Below are 27735 nucleotides of genomic sequence, written 5' to 3' on the forward strand. Positions count from 1 at the left end.
CGTTATATGACCAACAAGTTACTTTTATAATAATTATGTACGTGTAAATATGTGATTGTTGATACTTCGTTATGTGTAGGACTATAGGTTATGTCACACACGTCACCATGCGCACACAAGAAAGTTGTGATATACCCCCTTGAATCATATAGGAGCAAATAATACAAAGCTATCCACTAAAGAAATGGGAATCAAACAATCTCCGATTTTTTTTTCAGTTGCAACTTTGGGTATTATTTGTGAGATATAAAATATTCTAAAGTTACAACTAAAAAAAATCAAAGGTAGTACATTTAATTAATTTTTTTTTTTTTTATTAATTGATTGAAATCTGATCCTTACAAAGAAAAGAAAAGGTATACTATGAGAATCTCTTTGAAAATAATGCTACTACAACTTGTTCTCTATTCTATCAAACACTTATAAACTTGAACATACACTTGTGCATTCCATATACAAAATTGAAACTAATTTCTATGAAACAAATTAAACTAATTGACTAGCTTAAAGATAAAATTAATTTTTTTGGATTCAAGTCTTGTTAAGCCCAGCCTTGCTTATACTTGCGAAATAGATCCTCAGTTTGAGCATTCCTGAATGCACTACAAGCGATCACGTAAACAAAGATGAGCACGACGACAGTGATTATGAGGATGATATTGGCTTTCCTCCATTCATCCCTTAGGTTTCCAAGAAGCCCTGCCTTACAAGAGTTGCAATTGTAGCATAGTTGGCTTTGGTCGGAGCTCCATAATGTGCAATCCGGGTCAGCTGCCGGGTTTGTAGGGTTAGTCCATATTGTTGGGTTCACATATTGGTAGCCACAGATGTCTGGTGGTTTACAGCACCCTGACTGTAATAACAGGAATAAAAGTACTTCAGAATTTTAAGTCCACTATTGTTCAAAAATTACTGTAACATTTTAGTTTTGCTAATGAAGGGCAATTGAAAGTGGCAATAAGGTCATTTCATATTTTCTATGATAAAAGATCATCAATAATTGAATTTTATGAATGTTAGTATGTTACACCATGCAAATGTGACCCACCTAATGCTATATAGGGGAAACACTAACACTATGATACCATGACTAGATTATTGACTACTAAATGACTTGTTTGATGTCTTGGTCCAATGATAAGCGATTACTTGCTCCATTTCGACAACATTAACAATTACCATCTTCTTTTAGAGTTAAAGATGATGAAAGAGCTACAACAAATCAACGATAATGATATAGATGGAATTGAATCTCGTGTTTTATGTACCGGTGTACCACCAACGAGACAACACCCACACATAGTGACAAGTTTTAGTGTGAATATGCATGCCCCACATTATCAACGTAAATTCTGGTAATTAACAGCCGAAATAATAGGCAAAGAAAGCAATAATACTACTTAAATTAGTTTTATAATTCCAGTGGTTCACAAGATGACATGCATCAGTTTGCAAACAATAAAATGCTTTTCTACCTGCTACAATGAAGACAATACATATTTTCTAAATTATTCTACTTTTTTCGGTTAGAACAGACCACTTTCTTTGAGTGTGATAAAAAGATTGATTCTCTGAATTTCAAAATAAAATTGATTCCCCACATAGTACCTGATTAACTATAGAAGTTTCTCATAAATTTTTTAATAAAGTTTTTAAATTTTTTGGAGTGGGAATTTTAGTAATCAAGGAAAAAGGCAAAGGATAATTATAATTGACTTTGGTTAACATATGACTGATAAAATAGTGCAACCACTGGTGGACCATACCCACTAATTATCAGCAAAGATAATTCATATGGGTTTCACTCAATAATTTGGACCCACTTTATGATATTCCAGATCTAGATCATTATAGAAATACACAATTTATAAGCTATGATTAATTTTAAGACTTTCACATATTCATCATTTCAACTAGCTATCTATCTAGTACTACTAGACTACTAGTTCTTTTAAACTCTTTAAGTACATACAAAGTTGTTATGAGTAGTTAAGGTAAATTAGATTAGTAATCCCAAAACGCTAATGAGTAATTTTTAAGTGAAATTTGTTTTGTACGAGTACTTCATTACCTAAAACGAGAAAGAGTAATTGAGGAAATAACCTTAAACACTAAGGTAAGAATCAATTATGTACGGGTAATTATTATATGAGTCAAAATACGTCAAGTATAATTAAGTAGACTTAACAAATTCCGTACGTTCTTATTAATATGGGCCTCAAAAGTCGAGTACAAAGCAGGGGAGTGTGTCAGAGAAGCAGCGTATGAAAACGCCAAGCTATTTTCAGAGTACCTTCTAGCCTTTCATTGCTGATCAGATTTACTGTTTGTACGAGTACTTATCAAGAGTTCAAGACTTCAAGTCAACCTTTAGTGTGACAATTTTTCAACATTTTCTTTCAAGTTTCAACATCTAACCAAATTAATTTTAGAGTCATGATTTCATAAATGCCAATCCGTATTCCTATAACCTTAATTTAACAACAATAACAAGTCATCACTGGTAGCTAGCATTTCTAAAGTAACTCCCTAACAACTTGTGTTACCCTTAACGCCTTAAGTGATTTCTTACATTATCAAATTTTATGCTAATTATAGTCTTGCAAAAACATTTTTCTTTACATAAAATTGGAATTACATAACAAAATTACGCGTCAAATTAGTCATTGAGCACAAAAAAAATAGGATCATAAGTTAGAAAAAGTGTGTACCTGAAGAGGTGAGATATGAGCAACAAAAAAATCAGGAGCACCCACAAACTGAGAATTGAGCTTACCACAAAAATTGGTATCAATCAAGCAGTTTCTAATCTTAAACCAATTCTCATCATTAGTAACATGGTCCTTAAACCAATTAGAGAACCCTTCTAGGCGGTACTCCTTGTAACCCCGGCCCGGGACCTGAGTCGAGCCATCGGGCCGGGTTACGACGAAAGCGAAAATGAGGAGGACAAGGAGGAGGGTAATAAGGATAGCCATACAACAAAGATATAGAGCTAAGAGGCTTTCTTTGTACCAATAAGCCCCAACAAAGCCAATTAGTGAGATGACTAAGATAAGGAAGCCAAGCACGACAACGGGCCACCGGAAGAGGTGGACACACTCGTTGTCGGGCTTGGAAGCGAGCCATAGGCCCGAGGCAATAATTGGGATTGAACATAGGAGTGCTATGAAGTTTAGTATTGCTGTTATGTTGTTACTTAGTCCCATGTTTGGCTCGTAGCGGGTTAAGTGGACTCTCGCTCTTGGTGACGGGTGCGGCCGAGGTGGTGTGAGGGGGGAAGTAGGATTTTTAGAAGGGGAGTAAAGACACAAAGAGGATGATGATAAAATGCGGTGATAGGTGATGTAGAATTTTTAGAAGGGGAGTAAAGTTGTGAACTAACTTTGCATAAAGAGACGCGCCGACGTAAGTTTGGAGTGGAAACTTTTGAGGCATATTATATGCACAAGCACTGAGAGTTTGACTACTTGTAGTTCAAGTAGACCCTTTAGTACACGTACGTCTGATAATTAAGGTAGCATGCTATAATTAATAACGCGAATTGATAAAATATTGGGTAAAATAGTACTTCATATTTAGGAAGGTGATTAAATCTTAATTACATCATTGTCTTTTGTATTTTGTATGGATGAATAAAAAAAGTTAATATAATTAATATTGTTGTTTTAATTATTCGGATTTGTTTTTTTTAGTAAAGAAAGTATCGTACTCAACACTCTAGTAATCCAGTAATCTTATGACCAATTTCTATGAAAAATGCTAAATTTGAAATTACTCCCTTACATTCATTAGTACGAAAACTAATTCTTCTCAAATTGTTCAGTGTCCACATAAAATTGATTGGAGCTCAATTTGATTTTTTTTTTTTTTTTTCTCTTTTAAATTTTTGACTGCCTAAAGCCGCTAACATATGTAGAGGCCTTCACATTTAGTGACTCGTTATTAATAATAAATTTTAGGAAAAATTGCAAAAAAAACCACCTTTTATAACACCTTTTTTGTGAAAAAACACCTTATAAAAATTTTCTTATGAAAGCACGCCTAAAACCACTTCTTTTTTTTTTGCAAAGTAACACCTTAACCCGATTTTCGGTGTTTGACCTGGTTTCTGGCGTTGACTTTGCACATGTGGGTCACGTGATCTCATAAAACCATCTTCCTTTATTTTTTTTTTCTCTTTTCCCTCACCATCGCCACCACCACATCACCGCCACCCCCACCAACACCACCTCACCGCCATCACCGATTCACTACCACCCTCACCAACGCCATGTCACCTAATAAATTTACTCCCCTGAAAATTCCACCCCCGTTAATTCATCCCCATCCACCCAAAAACCCCACTCCACCTCCTCACACCCTTTTTCCATTGAGGACCACATTGGTATACATTGGCCACTCGAAATTACTCCTAATTCCATCATTGGTGGGCAAAAACGAAGAACCCTAAATTTCAATTACAAACCCTAATTTATGAAAATTCGAAACCCAACATTATGTACAACAAATTTCAGTAATCACAACAACTTACCTTACACAAAATTAGGTTAGTTGCAGCAATTCACTCTTAAAAATGGAGTTTCCTTTATCAATGGTGAGTAATTGGGGCTTTGTTGGAGAAGAAGGTAGGAGAGAGAAAGTTGAATCGGAGAAATAGAGGGTAAATTTGGGGAAAGGGGGGGGGGGGGGGAACTAACCGAAACACGTGCTTCTCACATGCAAGTCAATGCCTGAAAACCAAATCAAAGGACGGAAATCAGGGTAAGGTGTTAATTCGCAAAAAAAAAAAAGTGGTAATAGGTGTGCTTTTACCAAAAAAAAAATTATAAGGTGTTTTTTTACAAAAAGTTGTTATAAAAGGTGGTTTTTTTTGCAATTTTTCCTAAATTTTAAGTAAAACCTATAATGATATTAGTGATTCTTTCAAGATCACTAATATGACTGTGAAACTAAAGTTCATAAAATCAACCATGTTAGATAATCTAATCACAATGTGGATCGAACACACAAATTGTATAATCCAATCCAAAGAAGCAAAAGCAACCATCAACACCAAACTAATATAAGGGGCCATTTGTACATTTTTATACCAAAGAGTCCAAGAAATAATATTGTTTTAGCCCAGTCACAATAATTATGGTCTTGACAAACAAAATGATCAACTTTACCACGTCTTTAATTCTCTATTGATCACTCCTCTGTCTTAATTGAAATCTGCGTAATTATGCCAGTTCATCACTTTGACATCCTACCCTACGGAATTATTGACAGTTCATAGAAGATGTACAAAATCAGATAAAAATACCCACAAAAATCACAAATTTGGTCGTTGCAGTAGAATGATTACAAAAAGCAATCCTAAGTAATCAGTCAAATTTAACTCGTCTTCTTTATCATTATTATTGAGTGACTTCCGGCCATTGGAATCTGAACCCAGAATTTAACAAAGAAAGATCTGGGATTTTGTTTTTGACTGATAAATTTTGGAATTTGGAGATAAATATTTTTTGGGTATTTGATTTCAGTAATTGGGGATCGGTGATTTGGCGGGAAATTAGTGAGATTTGTTAATGGCGGAGGATAATGTTAGAGGGTTGGTACTAGCAGTGGGTTCAAGTGTGTTTATTGGGACCAGCTTTATCTTGAAGAAGAAGGGTCTTCGCCGTGCTGCTGCTAATGGCACCCGTGCAGGTTTGTCCAACTTTTGCTTTAAAAATAGGAAATTTATAGTTTAATTGACTTAATTTTGAGTTGTATGATTCTTATTATTTTCATTTTTTGATGATTAAAATAGTTATCACACTTTGAATATAGATTAAGCAATTGACCGATGAAAATTTGACAATATTTAACATGTTTTGGCTCTGAAATGGCTTATTGTTGCTGTTGTTCTCTTCTTTACTTTGTTTACATCTGTCTCTTGGTTGAGCTTCATAGATTTGTAGTGTTTGGTGTGTTAGTTTGATATAAACTTGTAATTCTAGTCAGTTACTGTGTGAAGTTCCCTCATTTTAGTGAAAAGGATGATATTTGGTGGCTTGGATATTGACTTGAATCATGAGAATGGCAAAAGGAGCAGTGAATCAGTCATGTGGACATCGTCGTGGAGTATGAAATTGTAGGCTGCTTACATGAGAAGTATGAGGTGGGTGATCTCCATTTTGGGTTGTGTTAAGTATTTCTTTGTTGGTTGTAAGGAGGGATGGGGGTCCATGATGAGTGTAAGGAGAAGTGGACTCTACACCAGGTCAATTGGCTCACTTATTAGGTTGCAAATGGTAGCTACCTGAATTAGTGGAATTAACAGTCGAAATGCCTCTTTGTATAGCAATAATGTGCTGCAATGCCGACAAGTGTTGTCTCTGAGGAAATGATTTATGTGATAGGTGGTTATGCAGCAGCGACAACAGATTAACATAGCATTTACAGTATCCACCATTGGTTGTGTTTGGTAATCTTAGTCTAATTTGTCTTACCTCAACCAGTTGAAACTAGAGTGCCTCTAAGGAGTAGTAAAACAAAATTACTGTCAGTAAAACAGCACAAGTAAGGCAATACTGAATCAGTATGCAGTTCTGCAGTGTATGTGACGAGGGCTGGTTTTAAAAGCTGGGAGCTTGTTGGACTGCATAGTCCCGAATTCTGTCGGATGGCCACAGATTGATTGTTAAACCAGTAGGCGCTGTACAAAAGGCATTAAAGATATTGGAGTTGTGCTCTTAAGAAATTTATTTTTCATTAGGTTAGAAGTTGCTCTCTTTTTATGCAATAAGTACTTGCTCATGTAAATGTAACATACGACCATTGATATCTTTCTTATCTTTAGTGAATCTGCCTTCCTTTTGTGAGAATAATCTCAGTGAGAAATGCCCCTCTTCTTTTTTAAGGCTTCCCAAATCACAAAATAAGAGTTCCTCCAGATTAATATTGATTTGATCAGAATGAGGGTGTCTACAAGTGTTATCTGGTTTCTATTGCAGGTATGCTAAATGCCATTTCTCAAAAATGATGATTAAAGCCAGTATAGAAATGAAATAGTTTACCCATAGTCAGGTACTGTTTGGCAAATCTAATATATGTACGGTATAAATTTCTTTTCCTTCTATGCTATCTGTCTAACAGTATGACCTACCACTTAAGGATCTCTGCATAAATTCATAGTTCTGTAATGAAGCCAAGGCAAAAAGGTTTCCCATGATCCTCCATATACAGTATGCTGGTATTTTGTTTTCGTAATAGAATGTTATTATTTACCTGTTTTTCTATATTTTACTGGCACTAAATGGTTATTATGACTTTACTCCCATCAGCCTACTTATTTTGTATTTTGTCTGACAATGTAGGATACGGAGGCTACACTTATTTGCTAGAGCCACTCTGGTGGGCAGGAATGTCCTTAAGTGAGTGCAGGCTCTTTCCCTGCCTTAAACTCCAGTCTTTTTAGTTATTAACGTTTGTGTGGGTTACTGCTCATTTTTAAAGATCAAATTTTTTCTCTCTGAAATTCTCAAAAACAGTGTTTATTGGAGAGGCTGCAAACTTTGTGGCATATGCTTATGCTCCGGCTGTTTTGGTAACACCGCTTGGAGCGTTAAGTATTATAATCAGGTAAACTGGATTGAATTTCTTGAAATATTGTTAATGACAAATGCTGTGTCTGACTTCACTTGCCTGATTTGTTCAAATGTTCAGTGCGGTTTTAGCACACTTCATGCTCAAGGAAAGACTGTCGAAGCTTGGTGTCCTGGGATGTGTGTCTTGTATAGTGGGATCGGTGGTAATTGTTCTTCATGCCCCACAGGAGGCAGCACTAACTTCTGTTCAACAAATTTGGGATCTGGCAAGTCAAACAGGTCATTTCAAATGACGTCTAGCAATATATTTAAATAGTCATACCTGTACTGGCCTATAGTCACCCTAACTGGTTTTTTCATATTCTTCTATGGCCAGATTTCTTGATTTATGTGGCGGCTTCATTATCCATTGTGGCAGTTTTGATTTTGCACTTGGAGCCACGCTATGGGCAGACAAATTTGTTGGTTTACTTGGGGATATGTTCTTTGATAGGTTCACTGACGGTAAAAATTTCTGTTGATACGTTGATATTTTCCCTTGTCTATTTGATGTTTGCTTCACCCTCAATCTATGGGTCTTAATAGCCATTCTGCAGGTAGTGAGCATCAAGGCTATTGGAATAGCTATAAAACTAACTCTGGAGGGGACAAACCAGCTTATCTATGCACAAACTTGGTTTTTCATGACTGTGGGAGCAGTCTGTGTCATTACACAGTTAAATTACCTGAACAAGGTTTGCATATTCTTTTATTGTACTCTGCGTTTTCTTCCTTCTATCTTTCAATTTGTCTCCTTTCACTTTTTCTAATGTTAAAAAAAGTTTGATGTTGGGGGTCTTCTGGTCTTTGTGTGTATTTGTCAGTACGTTGTAAGAAAATTCTTGGCAGGGAGAGATGGAAATACGAGTCATCAAAGTAATATTACCTTAGTGAATATCATTTCTTTTCTCAATTCCTGGCTATAGTATTAGTGATGACAAGACAGTCTAGCAGAACCTCACTTTCTATTCACTCTAGTATTTTCAATTTTAATCTGTGACTTATGGCTCATTTTGTTTCAAAGGTGTTGCTTTTTGGGTGTTTTAACTCTCATTTTGTCATGTTATGGACCTTATGGTATCCCTTTGTACGATTTTTTTTCTTAATATATAGTGTTGGACTGTTGGTGTGTCAAAGAAGCTTGAGGTTCTTGTGAAGGATACAATTTGGTTAGATATCAGGGGGCAAAAGAGAGGTATTTTGTGTGTTACCACTTACCAGTTTATATGGAGTACCAGTAGTATGGTTTTGGCACAATAGTGAATATGTTTCTCTGTTTATGTTGTCTTTGAAATTTTGTTGTTAATCTTTGGTTGTGCTAATTGCTTCTTGGGTCCATCAAAAAAAAAAAAAAAAACCCCTTCTTGGGTGAGTGTGCGCAACTCGTCCTTTTAGCTTTCTCCTTCTTTTGAATATCTATTGACTACCAAACTGGCAATCAGGCAAAAACAGGTTTTGGAGAAAATTGTAGCTAAGCTAGCACCTTTTCAATTTTCTTTCATGTCTATACCTCTACATCGTTTAGATACTGCACGGTCTGCACCCATTTGAAACATCCCTCCCAGTTCTCACATTTTAGAATAACACTTAAGGTTTAGATTAGAACTTTCATTGTTTGGCTTCTTTATATGCTTAGAGCTTGGGCTTTATTGTGAGATCTTAATAAATTCAATGATATGCTTCCTATTTCCTAACAGCATTGGCTGAAGGACATTGAATCATTTTTTTTATGAAGGACATTGAATCATTTTTACTGATTTTAGTATTGCACCAGAGAGGCAGAGACCATGCTTTTATGCTGTGGTGCATCTAATTGGCAAATGTTCACATCTATAGTTTGTATTTCATTATTCATTTCCTTGCATTGTGGATGCTCGTGTGTAGGTTTGTACCTGTAAACAGTGTAAACGACATCCGAGAATTTAAAAATTATCAGCCCTAACCAGTCAAAAATAGCAGTGACTGTTTTCAAATTGTCCTGTTTGTCATCTAATGAATTTATTTTCTTTTATATGAGAAGTTTAAATGGGTTGGTAAAACATTAATTACTACTTCGTACTAAAATTGATAATGGAGGTTTTGTGGCCTGTGAAATAAAGTTACAGTAGAGTTGATTTTGCACACATTCCCTTGCTATTTCTTTTTATAATATTGTAAAGTCTTGAATACTTTTCCGAGATTTTTACACATGATCATTAGTTGGATATAGGGTTTATGATGTATCAATGCCTTAGCACTTAATTGTAAGAGAACAAATGATACAATTCAGTATATCGCTGTAATTAAGCTCTACATTCTGCAATATCTTTCTTGCAGGCACTTGATACATTTAATGCAGCATTAGTATCTCCAATATATTATGTGATGTTCACGACCCTGACTATTGCTGCAAGTGCAATCATGTTCAAGGTAGATTCTTAATTAGATTAATCATCGAGTTTTTCTGTTTTATACTTATATTAATATTTTTCCCAAATAGGGAGAATAATCTTTAAAATGTATGTCATTTCAGGATTGGTCTGGTCAAGATGCAAGCAGCATAGCTTCTGAAATATGCGGCTTTATTACAGTTCTCACTGGAACAATCATACTACATGCTACAAGAGAACAAGAACAAACCAACACCTCAGGTAGCGTACCCAGCTTGAAATTAATTCCCTAGATGTGTTTTTATTTATCTATTTATTATGCCCTTTCAATTAACAGAAAATGATCTGTCTTGACATGAAACTTTTTATCTTCCTTACATTGTGTTGAATTCAAACAACATCTTCTTCTTAAATTGAGAATTTGTGATTTGCGATATGCCATAGAATAACCAACAATAATTAGGATCTATCCAGTTGCTAACAAAATATGCTCTGTTGCATCACATTCAATCAATTTCCTGCTTATGACTGCAGATTCACGAGGCAATGCAGGACCTGCCAATTGGTACTCAACTGGAGAGAGTCAAAAAATAAGTGATGAGGAGCACCTAATTACATTGCACAATACAGACTTTTTTGAATGACAAGGTTGAGATAAACTTGATTTCAAAAGTATGGCGAGACTTCCACTCAGGAAAACAGTCACTGACAGTGCTTTCAGCTAAAGCTCAAAAGAGCTTTTTGTTATAGAAAATGGCCTTGTGTAGGAAGTGCTCTGTTGTGATGAATTAGCACATGCTGGTAATCCTTTGGCACTGAAGTGAGCAACACTGTCTGAAGAATTTAGGTTTTAAATTACTTGCCTTTGCAGATTGCAAGTCATCTGATAGCACATTGCTAGATACAGCGATGGCCAGCAGCAATGTTTGTATCTAATTTTTCGTGTTGCTTGCCTCATAGTCTATACATGTACATAACCCCATTGTTTCTCTGGCATTTGAAGATACGAGTTTATTCTGTGATTGAATTGATGTATTCATTTTTAAAATCATTTGTGATTAGCCAATGTTTGTATCTTTTATGTAGTCCTATTGTTGACAGTCATATTCTTCAGAATTGATTAAAAAACAAAATTTGGTGGTATACATTGTATTTTGTATACTGAAATCTAGCAATAGGAGTATGTATTACTTGTATTTTGTATACAATTCCAAAAATCTACTTAGTGGTATACATTGTAGAACTTGTGGTGTGCTGTTATGTAAGTGTCAATTGTGTGAAGCTTACACATTTTTGGAAAAACACATGTTGGAATTTTGAGAATGCAGTCTAGACAAATACAGTACATGATGAAGTTGAACGTGCAAATACTCCAAATTTCTGAGAAATATCCAGGTTGGACCACTTGCTCTAGGGTCATTACATGATGAACCTCAATACCTCATATTGTTAGAATAATTTGTACAACAAGGAAACTAAATTGAGTGTGGAATTTATCTTCAATTGTCTCTTAAATCTTCAGGAGATAAAATTGGAAGTATGTGGAAGAATATATTCAAGAAAATAACCTTTTAGATGGGTGAATATTCTAAAACTAGTTCTTAAAACTTAGAAGGAACCATACATACATTGATATCTTTTTTGGGCAATTAGAAAAACAAGTTGTCTAAGCAATTAATAGTTGTGAGATAAATTACATGTGGAGTATCATTCATGTTTTTCTATGATGCTAAGAGTATTATGGAGTATTTCATATATTTAAAATTGTTTATAGTAATAATGTAATAAATGTACTACATATATTGCAATAACTTTTACCTATTTTATCAAATAATTTTTGGAATACAAAGTTGAATTCCTATAAAATTAGGAATTTAGGATTGAAATTTGGTCCAAAACAAAACCATTATTTAATCCTAATCAATCTTTGTATAACCACATTCAAAATAACACTAATCGACTCAAAATTAGGAACAAAACCAAAATAAAATCGAATTGTATTCATACATTTCCCAAATTCCTAATACCCCAAAATTTCCTTAATTAGCTGCCAACACACGCAACTTGAATCCCTTTTATACCCCTCTGTAACATATCCGCATCCTTCTTCTCACTTCACATCTCCAAACAAACACACACAAACTTCGAAGAGAGAGAAAGATAAACAAACAGTCACCCTTCTAGAGAGAGAAACAATGGCGGCAACTGTTTCATCAGTTTGGGCCAAGCCCGGAGCTTGGGCCTTAGACTCCGAAGAACACGAAGATGAGCTGACCCAACCGATCATGCCTCAGCCCACTAAGCCCGAGCCGCCCGCCGCCGATTTCCCATCTTTAGCCGCCGCAGCCGCCGCCAAGCCCAAGAAGAAGAACAAGGCCCAAACCCTTTCTTTGGCTGAGTTTTCCACTTATGGGTCCGCGGCCCCAAAGCCCAAGCCCAAAGCCTTCGCCGTCCCCCAACGGCTAACCCAAGATGAGATGCTCGTTCTTCCCACCGGACCACGTGAGAGAACCGCCGAGGAGCTCGAAAGACCTCGCCTTGGTGGTGGGTTCCGAAACTATGGCGGCGGCGGCGCGAATGATAATTCTAGGGTTAGGGTTTCTGACAGGAGTTCTAGTAGAGATAGGGATATGGGCCCTTCTCGGGCCGACGAAGCGGATGATTGGTCCAAGACGAAGAAGTTTAGTTCTTTCGGTGGTGGTGCGCCGGAGAGGTCTGATAGGAGAGAGAAAGTTGGGTTCTTCAATTCGAGTCGGGCTGATGAGGTTGATAATTGGGCCTCTAATAAGAGTTTTGTTGCTGCCCCTGTTGATGGGCCTAGGAGAGAGAGACGGATGGGGTTCGAGTCCTATTCAAATGGGTCGGGTCCGGATTCGGGTAATTGGTCGAAATCAAAGGAGGAGAGAGGTGGGAGTGTTGGTGGTGGTGTTGAGGCGGATACTTGGGGAAGGAGGGAGAGTATTGGGGCTGGAGGTGGTGGGAGTGGAAGGCCTAGATTGAATTTGCAGCCTAGGACATTGCCTGTTGTGGTTAATGACAATGTGACTCCAACCGAGGCGGCCAAAGGGGTGAATTCAGGGCTGAGTTTTACTCCTACCGAGGTGAAGGCGAAAGGGGCGAATCCGTTCGGGGAGGCAAGGCCTAGAGAGGAGGTGTTGGCGGAGAAAGGGAAGGATTGGAAGGAAATTGATGAGAAATTGGAGGCTGTGAAGATTAATGGTGAGAAGAGTGAAGGTTTTGGGAGAAGAGGTTTTGGGCTTGGGAGGTCTGACTCTGGGGATGATGTTAAGAGTTGGAGAAAGCCAGAATCGATTGATGCTGTTACTTCTCCGGGATCAAGGTTTGATCATGTTCTTTAATAATTGTTAATGTTTTAATGCTCATTGTTTTGACTTTTTCTTGGTTGTTGATGCTTACAGTGTTTAATTATGATAAAATCTTTGGAAGATTGCATGATGGTAGTACATTGTTGCATAATGCTTGAAAAAATTGCAACCAATATGATCATTTGGGGGATTGGGATTAAGCTGATGAGATATATGTTAGGGAAATTTAGAATCAATGAGTTTATGGGGTTTTGCAAAATCCTTAGATTGACATTGTATAAGCCACTTTAGTTGTTGATTTGATAATTTGACATGGGTTATGTTTTTATCTGAGATTCTGAGAGTGTTAGTTACTTGCTGTTTTGTGAGTGTAGAAATCATTGGATACTGTTGCAATATCTATTGTTTGGGACTTTGGGCAATCAAAAACTAGGACTTCAATTTGGATGGATCGTTTGTAAATTGTAATAGTTATGGATAGGCTTCATGTGGCATTGGATTTTGCCTAGGCTGCTATTTTTGGTCCTCATTACTTTAATTCTTGGTGTTGGATAATGTTAAAGATCAGAATTTCACGACTATGACTTGAAAGTTTCATGATTTGAAGTTATGGAAAGACGATTATAAGTTGTCAAAAGTTATTATGTGGACATTAGGATGAGGATGTTGATGCTTTCCATTTTTATATCTGTGAATAGGGAAGTGTTAATAATTTAGTATTCCTTTTCATGGACAAAACTGAAGTGCATATCTAAAGTATTGACTTTTGAGTACTTGACATGAATACTTGTGCTGCAAATTAAGTGTCCTAATATCAAAGCTTCTCATTACAAAATATAAGTGCTTTCACATATTATTCAATGCGAAGTAGTGGTTTAGAACTACATGTTATTTTTATCACAAAACTCTAGTGCTCGTTTTTGGTATCTTTTAGTTTAAAAGAGGTGGGGGTTGCAAGTATGGGATACTGTTTGGCAGTTTGCAACAATCGTGATAGTGCACTAGATTTTAAGATCTATCTTTGAAATTATGTGGTGGCTTATCTCTGTAATTTGAATCCACAGAAAATGATCTGTTTTCTCTTAGTTTATCGGTCTGTCTCCATCTGGATAGTCTGTCTGTGTGTTGGCTTTGTATTTGAACTCCCTGAACTTGGAATTGTGAAGAATTTATGCAGTTTATTTATTTTAATCAGAATATGTATATGCGTACTTTTTTTTATATTATGTTTAATCTATTTCTCTTATAAGTTATAACAGTTCTAATTTTTTCTGCTTCTTGTTGGATATGATGTAGTGTTGATACAACAGTGAATAACGCCACCACAGCCGAGACTACTGCGGAGAGCGCTGCTGAGATGGTTGAGAAAGTTGCAGAAGAGAACTGAATTCCGTCAATGATGGAATAGCAAAGTGGAGCATGGGTTTTGGTCGATTGAGAATCAATTTTTGATAGTCGTCTTAGATAGGTACATTCTTTAGGGCCTGGAAAACCTGAAAGGTCATAGTGTTTGTGCTGTTTTTTGGGTAGCAGGGTGGTCACCTGAACGTTAAGTGTTAATGTTTGTTTTAACTTATAACTACACTTTCGTTGCTTATGCTTGGAGTATCTGGCTTTGCAAAAATATTTGTGTAAAAGTGAGCTATTGATATAGAAGGGATCTAATAACAGCAGCTGAGGCTGCTGTTGCCGTGTTAATTTTAGTAAATCCTTTGAATTCTTGTGACTGTTGGACTGTTTTTCTGTTGTGCCTTGGAAACTTGGAGTCCAGTATAAAAATACGCAAATGCTTTGCAATTCTGTGTTCAATCTAGTTTGTGCCCAAGCAATGCATGATTGAAAATGAATCTAGCTAGCTACTCAGTAGATAACCCTAAATAAAACTTGAAACCTTGAAAGAGTTTAGTGGGCTTTCGTGCTGGACATTTTACTGGCTTTGCCTCTGAAAGTACCAAACTTAACTTTGATCCAACACAACAATGACCTACCAATTTCTATCAGTAAACATACCACCATCTCTGAATCGATTGCGTTGTATCTGACTATTTTCAGCTACCATGATTATGATACAGCCAAGCCGGGCTTCTATCGTTTAATTCATCACTGCCCACTAGTGATGCCGCAATTGCCACCAACTCCCGCCTTGCCCGGTTTTTCTTTCCTCCCGCATGGCACATACACTGTATAACCAATAATATTGCTTTTATACAAATTGTGTATCTACTTCTTATATTTATATGTTTACTTATTCTTTTCCTCCAGCTCCAGTGGAAGTCTTAAACATTATAAATAAACTTCTTCTGTCCCAAATTCTCTAGAAGGTTCTCATACAATAGTTTAACTCAATTATGTGTGAGTTATTCTGCAACCTTGTAGATTTGACGCTTTGGGATGACACCAAACACTTAAATTGATTGCCTTAAGCATCCATGAAATTCCAAATATTTCCTACTTAAGGCCAAAGATTCTTTGAAAGACAGTTGGCTATCAAGATTATATATGATGCCATATCCAAAATTGTTCAAGAATATTATTTGCATTTTAAAAAGGGAAAACTTCCTTAAACAACGGAATTCTAAAACCATCTGTAATTATTGACATGAACTTAACACCCACATAGTATGATAAAACTCGTGTGTATTACTCTTTCCTAGCAATTAAGGCCTTGAATCAAGTGTTTTCGCTTATAATAGTTATCGGCCTAATGAAAAATCCCCATCCCCATGCTCCTTAGTACTAATCCCAAATGACAAGGGTCCTAGAAAGTATGAATTAGTCTGAGTTGGCCTATTCATGAAATCACGAGATAATGAGCTTACTATTGAATATTGATGTTAGACCAATGTGAAAGTTCCAATTTTGTGTTCGAATCAATCTGGTTTGTCTTCCATCCATATTGGTATTAACTATGATCTGATAAAAAAAAAAGAAGGTCATGAATGCTTCCAACAACCTGTAACGGCTAACCAATACGCGCACGAAAATAGATCAGTCCAGATGGTTGTGTACAGATTATCAGCATATGAATACTGTTACTCTCTACCCATAAAGTCCTTTTTTTTTTTTTTGTGGAACATATTTAGTCAGCAGACTTCTTCCTGCTTTCACAGTCGCCCATTTATGCAGCTCTCAACTGTCCACAATTCTCAGCACTAAACTGTCGTTCAGCTATTTTCGCTCCTTTTCTTTTATTTATCAAGTATTTATTAGCGACGATAAATTTTGCTATACGTACTTTTCCTATTTATTAATGACTAGGTTTAACTGTTTAAGTATCAAACATACATTTCCTTAAATGTTACTCCGTATAAACTTATATTTTCGTAACAAAATTATTCGATGATCAGCATATAATTACATTTTGTTTCATATTCTACTTGTATTATTCCATTGTCTTAAAATAAAAAATAAAAACAACTTTGACTCAGAAAGTTAGTGCTACATGCATTTTATAAAGTAAAGGAGTCAAGAAATTTGAGTTTCAGAAATTTTGATATTGCATTGATATTTGATAAGCATTATTATTACGTCGGTGATGACTATTGGGGCGATCCATTATAAATTTATTACATATTTTTTTTCAACTACAAATATGGATATTGTCGCTATACTTGGAAGCATGACGAGCGGACTTAGAAAATCATGTACAGTAAATTAATTAATCGAGTTCTTATTATTCATTTGATGGGTGTCCACAACTTGATACGGTGTACTTCGTATATGATATTATTAGTGAAACTAGGGATATCATAAGCGTAATGGTAAAAGTCACAGATGAAAATCATGAAATATGTAACTAGATAAGAAGTAGTACTAAACTTGAAATGCTTAACGGTTACTTGAATCCAATTGGCTAGAGATAACTACGTACAACTTTATGTAAGTGTACAATGATTTTTGGCACTATGAAGACTATTCAATGGCTACTATAAAATTGTGGTCATTATAATAATATTAAATTTCAACCCTTTATTTTTAAGAAAATACCTTAACCATTCATTTATGTCAATAAAAAAACTATAAATTAGTTTTGAAAAACAGTAAGAAATACTTTTTTTTTTCCCAAGAATTAAACGTTAAATGTATAAAAATAATGTTTTTTTTTTAAACGTCGGGATCAAAAGATTCAAAACTTATACCATCCATGGAAAATCAATGGAAAAATCCATTCCAACCTATATCTGTTTATTAAAAAAATGTCTCTACTTTAATATATACAATACATGATTACTCTGATAGCTCTTGCTGATCATATTAAATTATCATTCGCTTTGTGGTTTTTCATTTGATTGGTGATTGAATATGAATTTCATATTAACTGGGTTGAATGATTGATCACAAATTGCAGAGAATTAGCAATGGAAACTTTAGGTGGGAGTAGTTTATTTATTGGGAAAAAGCAGTTAAAAGTTTTTTTGTTTTTTTTTTAAATTTTTTTTTTTTATTTTAAGGTAGTTTTTTGATCAACTTAATCAATGATACTAATTTATGTAAAAACAATCAAGGGCGCAGATTTCAGTGTGATAATGACTACAATTTTATTGTAACCATTGCAAAACTATCTATATATATATATCCTACTTTTATGCTCTTACAAATCCGGCCACCATATCCTTAAGAGTACTCTTACAAATCGTAGGTACTAATGTACTATATGATGCGTATATGACCAAATTATACTCACAACATCGATCCAAAATTAGCTGTGATTGATTTATTTGATAGTAAAAGAAACATTTACCATAAAAACAAAATACAAATGTAAACTTTTACCATAAGCTAGCCAAATCCAAATGTGAAAGCAGCTAGCACCGTTGTATAAATGATAGCATAGACTAAACTGTAAAATTAAAATATAAACGTTTGTAGTAACCATTAATTTCAAACAGATCATAAATGTAGACAGTTGAAGGTTGGTGATGCAACTTACTAGTGTTATTTATTACTTCATGTGATTTTACTCGTATAGAAACATCACTTGATCTTATTCCAACTTCATACTAAATTTCCTCCTAACTTTTTTTCCCTTTTAAATTTTTTAAGGTCCCATCAAATTATCTTCAATTTTCAGGTTGTATATTGATAATTGATTCATCAATGAACAACTTATACTTTTTGTTGGTTTTTTCTGTCTTTGTTGCTGTATTAGATATTCATGGAGTTCAAGGTGGAGCAATTATCACTGGTACTGTTTTCTGTGACCAATGTAAAGATGGCCATGTGTCCATCTTTGATTATCCTCTATCTGGTATGTTTCTTACTTTCTTTAACTCTTCAATATGTTTATTTTTTCGAGATTAGGAATTACTCTGAACTCTCTAGTTATCATAACGTGACAACTAAATCTGAACGAATGAAGAAATTTATAAAAGTAGCGAGCAATAGTATTTTAACATTGTATTATGTATATGCTAATAAGGTTAAATGTTTAATATTGTGGTTCTTAATAGGCCAACAATATTTTACTAGTTATGTAAAAATTCATAATCTGTTGCATTGGTTACGTGGAAATTGATGTGGGTGCTACTTCCTTTTTCAAGTGTTTGCTAACCAATAAAGCCATTGTTGCTCATTTGGACCCTAAGGAAAAGTACAGTACATAATTTCATTATTTACTTACCAAAAATGGCATTTTTTTTTTTTCCCAAAAAGTCTTGGAGGTATGCAGTTTCCAAGCATTAAAATAGATGTATTCTGTATTCCCATTCCAAAGGAAATATAATAAGTGACTTTTTCATATTGATAAAAAAAGAAAACCATTTCCGTCCTCAAATAAATATTATTGTTCTTATTCATGTAGTCATTGTTTTGATCAATGTCAAATAACTTAGACCTAGCTTTATTCAAATAATAGAATCACTTTTGATAATCAAATTTGATCATTAAAAAAAAAAAAAAAAAGTTTTGTTCTTCAAAAAATCAATTTTAAATTTCCAAATTAGAAAATCAAGCCTGATGATGTAAAGTTTACAACAATAAAACTAGTCTTAATCAGTAAAAATTGTTAACGACATACGAAAAAAATAGAACTTTGTATGATCACTTAAAGCCAACAAAAACAATTGTTATAAACTTATAAGCACAATCTAGTACAAGTACAAAACTTAAAAGCACAATCTAGTACAAGTACAAAACAATCATAACTCATTTTACACACACAAAGTAATATTTCATCTAATTTGAGTGATCAGAATTGAATATTGAATAAATTTTTGAATGTATTTGCAGATACGAATGTGGCAATGGTATGTCCAGGGAGTAATGGGCAGACAGTAGTTGGACAAGAGACCACAAACATGATGGGCAGCTATACCATAAGTTTTGGGGGTTCACCTGATTTAAGCAGCTGTTTTGTTCAGATCACACCTAAAAATGGGCCTGACCCAAATAATAGATGTGGGGCTGCCACTGGCCCACCCAAATCATTAAGGCTAATGTTTAGCATGTTTGATATGGAGATGTATTCTGTTGATCCCTTGATTTCTCAACCTGCTCAACCTATGTCTTATTGTTCTACTTCTTCACCATCATCATCACCTCCTAATACTACTCCTGTCTCTTTACCACCACCTACGACTTCGAATCCTCCACCCGTCACCCCGGTCACCCCCTCGGCCCCTCCTAAATCTCCTCCTATGTTTCACATGCCACCATCGCCTTTCTCACAAAATTCGGCATGCTCCAATGAGTAAGTACAATTTGTGTTTTTTTGGTATTAATTTATTTTAAGGTAGATTAAATCATTAAATCACCTCACTTATAGGTCATCTAACTTCATACCGTTTCCTTAAAATGGTTTATCTAATCACATGCTCTTTTTTAAAGTACTACTTGTGTCACTCTTTCAATGGAATTTCACTTTCATATCTTAAATTCTTATAGTCTAGTGTATGAAACTGTCAACTATTTTGGGACAATTAGGTGACGGAATAATTAAAAGCAAGGTAACTTTATCTTAAGGGAATGTAAAAATTAGAATGCCTATGAGATTTTTTTAAACAAAATTTATATTATGATAATTTTGTAGCATGCTCCATTCATTGCACATTTTCTAAGGAGTAGTAATTATTTTGATTGTTTCCTTTGAAAATAACTCCCTTAACTTATTAAAAGCTTTTTTTTACTATTTACTCGTAGCAAATACTAGCCCTAGGACCACGACTTGTTTATAAAAAGAAAATGGCCCTTTTTTGGCAGCCCACCAAATGAATTATTAAGGCCGATTAAATACGGAGTACTTAAAACCTTAATAATGAAAAAATAACCATTACTTACTTAGTACGAGTACATAGTACCATAACATAGTACCATAAAAACTCATAAAAGTACCATTTTTGTTTAAACTACTTAATGAATCTGTCAAAAAAAAAAACAAACTTATCGCATTTTTTATAGGAGTAACATATAGATTATACGGGCATTAATAAATAAAAAAGGGCAACATTTTTTTTTGGTAAAATAATGTTATTTCACAACTTATAATGAATTAGTATTCAGATTTAATTCGTACGTGAAATAAAAACTAATCGATTTGATTGAATGGAGCAGATATTGGATGAAGCCAGAATACAAATGCTACTGGAAATTAGTGAACCCAGAAATGCCAGTAGCTCTAGTATTCGGACCCTTAGCAGCCCAAAAATATGGCAATGACTTAACATTGTGGTCAGGACTTAAAGGCAAAGGTGACCCTTACAAGACCCTCTTAAGGGAAACTGTCACTGCACTTCTCAACTCCTACAACAGCTTCCATTTCCCTTACAACGCGATTCAAGTGCTCCATAACTTCAACACCGCGATGACTGGTTCTACTCGTAGTGTTCTTCTCACTGCCTTGAGGTTCAAGAGGGCTAATTCTGGTTATGGTCGCGTTCCTTGCAAATTTCAAGCTTGCAAATAATTTACTTGCCTAGCTATTAATCCGTATTTATGTATGCTGCTACATTGATTAGATATGGCTATAGTCCTTAAGTTTTAATATATTACGAATTTATATAATAGATTATATTATATATCATGTAGAGATTTATTTTGGAAGGTATGTATACAATCAGTTGTTAGTTGGTTGTATACTTGTATGTGCATGATTATATGGTACGAAGCTAATACTAATTTAAGATATATAGTATGCTTTGTTTTGACGTAGTTTATTGTTTTACTTCTTCTCAACTGAAAATAGGATAGTACATCAGGGTGCACCATGCGTATGGTGCTATGGTGCACCCAAAAAGCAGAAAGAATATACTATTGTTTGACAAAAAGCATACTTGAAAATAGAATAGTACACCAGGGTGCACTATGTGCATGATGCATCTGGAAGGCAAAAAAACATACGGTTGTTTGATAAAGAACATACCGTGTTTGACAAAAAACATACCCATATATATTTGATAATATGTTCTTTTATACTTATGTTCTTTAACATATGTTGATTAAACATATTTTTTGGGTTTGAATAATATAAAATACGTTCTTTGAATTTGGCTCGTAGGTTTTTTGAGGTAATAAGTCACAATTTTTATTTTTTTTATTATCATATATCATTGTTTTTTTATTATCGTATGTTCTTTGAGTTTCATCAGTGTGTTTTTCGGGTATGAATTATATGCTCTTTACATTATAACTTATGTTCTTTTAACTTATGTTATTTTGAATTTTGAAATTTGAAATTTAATTTTAAAATGAAATCTTGAATTTTTTTTAGTTGAAAATATTTTAGGGGGAGAACTAAAATTATTTTGGAAAGTTGAATTTTTGGAGAGAGAGAACTATTTTTGAAAAAATGATATCTTTGATAAAGATTTTTTCCGTTAATGTGTAATTTTTCATAAAATTTTAATAAAGTTTTTATCACGTTATTTTTGTAACGTCTTTATGTTTTTTAATAATGCATGTTCATTGTTAAACACAAACATGTTATTTTTCAAAAACTGACATGTTCTTTTTCGACATTTAAATACTCTTTCTGTCTTTTTTTTTTATTTATTTAACCGTGTACACCAGACTCATGGTGCACCCGGGTGCACAGATCATGCATTACTTCTCAACAATGTTGTGAATCATATTGCTACTCCCCAAACAGCAAATTTCTTTGAAGATATACAATACAAGTATATAACACAACACATTGGCTGGCTAGCTACTCGAGTACTCGTGCCCTTCAAAGTGTAACACATGTTAGTCATCATTATTTTCAAATTAACGTTCAAAATTTGTAAAAAAAAAATGATGAATTGCCTACGATTGTAAGTTTAGTCATCACCTCCAACTCCCAAATTAAAATAAATCAACTTTAGATTATATTGTATATCAAGATCGAGCATTATAGATATAAAGGTATAATATATTTTAAGGTAAGAAGAAGATGGCTCACTTGAGATAGAAGATAAGGGAATCTCTCAAGTGAGTTCCATAAACTTTGATCCATGTACCTTAGTTTAGTTTAGGGATACGAGGTGGGAAGCAATGCTACTACTTTACCACCTCAACCTCTCTTAAAAAGAAATATATGTGGAAATATTTACATAATAATCTAGCTGATAATTTACATGTGTATTCCAGAGCGTAGTACAGATCAATTTTGGAACATTTTTTCGTCCCTAAAAAATTTTTAAATCAATACTTATACATTAAAAAGCGTTCCTAAAACTGAATATGTTTCACGTGTCACCTTTTTCAAGTTCGACATGTCAGCAATATGCACCACATGTCATTATAAACATAACATGTCACTTTCACATGTATTAGGTTTGCATCTAAAAAATGATTGTAACAAGACTTGAACTCAATACCAATAAGTCTTAAGTTAAGAGTCTTATCATCTTAGCCATTTATTAATTATGTTTCCTTATCCAACAAAATTATAGTTAACTTAGATAAGTTAATTAATTTGTGTCTTATTATACTATTTGTTTCCATTATATAATGATTGAGTTTGATAACTAAAAAATGTTAATAGCAAGAATTAAACTCGAAGCCAACAAGTCTTACTATGTAAATAGTCGAATCTGATTAGCAAATTAAACAAGTACAAATTAAACCCGAGGCATCGCCCGGATCACACACTAGTTAGTAGCTGAAATCCAGAATATAGCTAGAGATTAATATGGATAATTAAGGTATATGGACCCAGTTTAACAATAAACTAACCAGTAAATGTGGGCCAATTCTAGATAATAAGAATTATTACATAATGAAGCCAATTTGAACACGAGGTATAAAATCAAAGATACAAGTACAATAAAAAAATAAATAAATAGAATCTTTGAATAGAGCGTAGCATAATTGAGAGTTAGACATGATTACAGACTAGAGAGGAAAGAAAAAGGAAGAAGATACATACCCTACGTGTTTGAATAGGAAGGTTGTACTTGTACTTTAATAAGGCTTACATACGTAGCTGGTATAATTATTGTCGGTCGTACATACTCATTATCGTATGTATGAATCTTATGACTCGTATCAGCCGAATTGAAGAATATTGTGTTACATTTTTTGTTATAAACTAAAATACCTGTATAGTATGTACACCCTCTTTATTCCCACGCATTTGTTATTTACACGCTTCTCATTTCCATTTTCACAAGCACTGATGATGAAGCTAGATAATTAATATCATGGACTGAAGAATGAGTCATAAACATCCAGAGCTCTAACGCCGTGTCATTATATCATACTCTCTCTGTTTCAAAATGATAAGTTTGTGATAACCCTTTACTATATTATTATGTAATTGACAACACTGCTAAGTGCTAACATATAACCTAGAATTTTTCCGTCAAAAAAAGAAAATATATATATATATATATATAGAATTTTGGTTTTATTATACGTGGCCAAGCATATGTACATATATGTTATCCTTGATTAAACACTTGTTACTAAACCACAAAAATTATTGTATACTATGTGGTGTTTATCATTAGTCTTGTAGCTTGCATTTGTTGAAACATAATCAATAGTAAATCAACCTCTTGCAATTTATTAAATGCTTAGTTTCATACTATTATACAATTAATTTTCTAATATTATAGGGAGAATGATCATGCTTATTACTGTGTGAGCATCAATACATCCTTATTACAAATTTCAAATTTAAATAACTATCATTCAAACCTTTTTATTTTTTTTTTATTTTTTTTTATTTTTTTTTGATAGAGAAAGACAGAAAAAGTTACAATTCAGCTCAAGGCAATGATGTTGTTAGCTAGTTACTCTTCTTTTTATTGACAGAAAATATGTTGTAAATAAATCTTTAATCTTTACCAAGCTGGTCAACCAATAATCTCAACGGGATAGTAAAACTTACTAAAAGCCTGATTGATTCAATGATTTGGTATATGTTTATTTCAAAGCAATCTTTTGTTGATATGAGTGACTCCTTTGCTTATTTCAAGGCATGTAAAAGTCATTAGCACTCTTTACTGATGAGCTCATCTCTTCAGAAATCAATTTGTTTTTCTATAAAATATTTTTTAAGAAAAATCATTGTTTTTCTCAAAAAAAAAAAAAAAAAAAAGAAGATTTTCTAGATTTATTAAAACTTGCAGATAAGTATACTATTTATACCCTTAATCAAAAGTTGTATAGTTTTTTTTTTCTATTTTTGTATAGTCTTGTGATATAGTTTTTTTGCTCCTTAGGGCCTGTTCTCATTGACTAAACTAAACTGAACTTATTAATTTGTGATTTTTAACTACGGATTAATGATCTTTGATTATTTATTATTATATATATGTGTATATACAAATATACATATTAAAATATTTAAGAAAAATATACTATATAATTAAAATATTTATGAAAAATATATTAAAAACATGGAACCCCAAAACATTTTAAAAACATATACTATATATTTAAAAAAATAAAATATTAAAATGACAAAGGAACACAAAACACTTTTTAAAAAATTCTCAAAATGAAAAAAAATAAAATAATAAAAAAATAAAAAATAAAAAAAACAAAAAACACAGAGTTGGACCGGTCTTATTTAAAAACTAACTTGATCCTATTTTTACTCCTAGCTCGTCAAATAATGAAATATGGTATAATAGTCATTAAGTGAAATATGGTATAACCGTATAATAGTCATTATTATTATTATTATTATTATTAGTATTATTATTATTGTTATTATTATTGTCGTTGTTGTAATATAAGCTTAAAAGTATGAAATTTGGCTTTATATCATTAGCAATATCATTATACATAAACTGAAATGAACTGAACTTATTAGAGCTAAACTTAACTTAACTGAACTGAAATTAATCTAATGAGAACAGGCCCTCATATTTTACTTCGTTTATTAACTCATCATAGGTAAGGGACGACTTTTAAATCTGATCTTACTGTTATTTGGTAACAATTAACAAAATAAAACCAATAACTCGTTACTCCGTATTAGGTAAGCCTCTTGCTTGCCACGTTGTGCCTTTTTCAATTAGGTTCATGTCATGTTGCATGCCCAATTGCCACCAATAATTTTTAAGATCAAACCATGCCAGCTTATGAAACACTACATGTCTATAACCTAGTGCACTCATAGGTGCCACCACAACCGCCATAGCAACAACTAACAAGATCAAGCACTTTAATTTCTACCATGAAAAAAAATATATAAAGAGAACACTTTAGCTAAGAACAACAAACCTAGGGCAGTGAGATTGAGATCAAATCTTCTCTAAAGAAAGCTGCACTTCCAAAACAAGACAACATACCACAACCCTAGATTTATCAACAAATAGTTTAATTAATATCAAAGATAATGTAAGTTCGAAAAAAAAAAATAATAAAAATAAAATATCAAAGATAATGTGATCACGAAATAAATTAAACATTTGTTATCAACTTCATTGCCACTCTATCATAACATAACATAGTTCCTTAAACTTTGAGATTATTATAAAATGTACGTACCATATGTTTGTGATTTACTATAATGTGATCAATCTGATCATCATATTAGAATATAGTTAATTAAATTAATTAATAAAGATTACCCTAGAATTGCGTGAAATACTGTAGAGAATAGGACGGTTGAGTGGGGCACACAAAATGACTTTTAAAGGGGCCCACTTGATTGATGTTAGTATGAGAGCAGACAAAAGCAGGGAACCTTCTTTTATCCTTCCTGTGGGTTTTCACACCCAATACTACCCCTCTCTTACTTTCTCTCTCTTCTTTCTCTCTCTAAAATTAGAATCTAAAAAGCCAAAGTAGTAAACTTGGGCTGGCATGTCATGCTAGTTATCTAGCTTAGCTTAACTCTAATTTTGGTCTTAAAAGTTTGTATTATTTACTAAATTAAATATTACCAACATTCTTAATCTTAATCCTTACACAATTATATTCACATTTGTCATTTGGTAATATTATTATTTTTGCCATGCACTTGCTCCCCTAACCCCACAACATGAAAGAAACAACTTTATCCTTTAATGAAGATTATTAAATTGTTTAAGAGATCTATTAAGGCCTATATTACTCTTCTTTTTTTTTTTTTTTTTTTTTTAATCGATCTTTATTGTTTGTACGTAGTAGAAGTATTACTTATCTTACTATAGTGTTTTTTACATTCCCAATGTAATAGTTGTCATCATCATCACAAATTAGTTATTAACATCAGGATATGGGAATGAAAAATTAGTTATTAACATGATGATGTTATGGGAATGAATTGAAAACGAATATTTATATCGGTTAGATTTTACATTATATATATTCATTCTTATTTTATCTTTTAAGTATATGTAAACAATTCAAGAACGAGTTATGTTAATTTCTTAAATTAATATTCTGTTAATAAAGGTCATGAAACTTTTATATTTCGAAATTAAAATATAAATCAACACTAATCCAATGATATTTCACATAATAGTTTGTAGCATACTTCTCTTTATATTTTAAGGCAATGTAATTATTAGGTTATAATTAGTGTATAAGAGCCTGTTCTTTTCAGATTATTTTCAGTTTAGTTCTAATAAGTTCAGTTCAGTTCTTAATTTCCTTCTTTCATAAAATGTTCTGTTCAGTTTAGCTCAGTTCAATTAATCAGAACAGACCCTAAGTCTAATAAATTGTACAAAGTGTTTTCTTATTTAATGAACTCAATAAAAATGCATGAAATAATATTTTAATGAATTTTACAACGAGTATAATGAAAGTAAAAACTATTCGTTTAAAAAGTAGTTTTCCAAATGCGGTGCTTGAACGAGAGATTGACTGCTTGTGGGACATAGAGCTTACTAATCATTTTGAATTTACACGTAGTCGTTCATTGCTTTATTATTGCAAGTATAATTATAAGTTACGGAGTACCTAATACAAGAACTGAATTGCCCCACATCATATATCAATAGGTACTTGACAAAAGCACGACTTGTACTTTCCCAAAGTGCAAATATATGTTGAATTGTTGATATG

The 27735-nt window shown here is 33.4% G+C and overlaps 4 protein-coding genes across 4 annotated transcripts; 3 read left to right on the top strand and 1 right to left on the bottom strand.

Moving 5' to 3' along the window:
• Positions 1-288: 288 nt before the first annotated feature.
• Positions 289-3434, bottom strand: LOC145590031 (tetraspanin-2-like). Its single transcript, XM_081646763.1, has 2 exons — positions 2712-3434; positions 289-853 (listed from the first exon to the last, which is right to left on the bottom strand). Exons 1-2 carry the CDS (start codon positions 3207-3209, stop codon positions 542-544), a joined length of 810 nt encoding a protein of 269 aa, XP_081502889.1. The 5' UTR covers positions 3210-3434; the 3' UTR covers positions 289-541.
• A 1667-nt stretch (positions 3435-5101) lies between these two features.
• Positions 5102-11130, top strand: LOC145590033 (putative magnesium transporter NIPA6). Its single transcript, XM_081646765.1, has 9 exons — positions 5102-5694; positions 7347-7403; positions 7521-7611; positions 7696-7856; positions 7954-8081; positions 8174-8311; positions 9933-10025; positions 10129-10246; positions 10520-11130. Exons 1-9 carry the CDS (start codon positions 5574-5576, stop codon positions 10627-10629), a joined length of 1017 nt encoding a protein of 338 aa, XP_081502891.1. The 5' UTR covers positions 5102-5573; the 3' UTR covers positions 10630-11130.
• A 964-nt stretch (positions 11131-12094) lies between these two features.
• LOC145590032 (eukaryotic translation initiation factor 4B3-like) lies at positions 12095-15009 on the top strand. Its single transcript, XM_081646764.1, has 2 exons — positions 12095-13325; positions 14608-15009. The coding sequence occupies exons 1-2, from the start codon at positions 12181-12183 to the stop codon at positions 14696-14698; spliced, it is 1236 nt and encodes a 411-aa protein (XP_081502890.1). The 5' UTR covers positions 12095-12180; the 3' UTR covers positions 14699-15009.
• A 3290-nt stretch (positions 15010-18299) lies between these two features.
• LOC145588320 (uncharacterized) lies at positions 18300-21432 on the top strand. Its single transcript, XM_081644961.1, has 3 exons — positions 18300-18559; positions 19540-19999; positions 20860-21432. The coding sequence occupies exons 1-3, from the start codon at positions 18409-18411 to the stop codon at positions 21209-21211; spliced, it is 963 nt and encodes a 320-aa protein (XP_081501087.1). The 5' UTR covers positions 18300-18408; the 3' UTR covers positions 21212-21432.
• The last annotated feature ends 6303 nt before the right edge of the window (positions 21433-27735 follow it).

The sequence above is a fragment of the Chenopodium album genome, chromosome 17 (genome assembly GCF_948465745.1).
Source record: "Chenopodium album chromosome 17, dcCheAlbu1.1, whole genome shotgun sequence".
In the NCBI taxonomy this organism is placed as follows: domain Eukaryota; kingdom Viridiplantae; phylum Streptophyta; class Magnoliopsida; order Caryophyllales; family Amaranthaceae; genus Chenopodium; species Chenopodium album.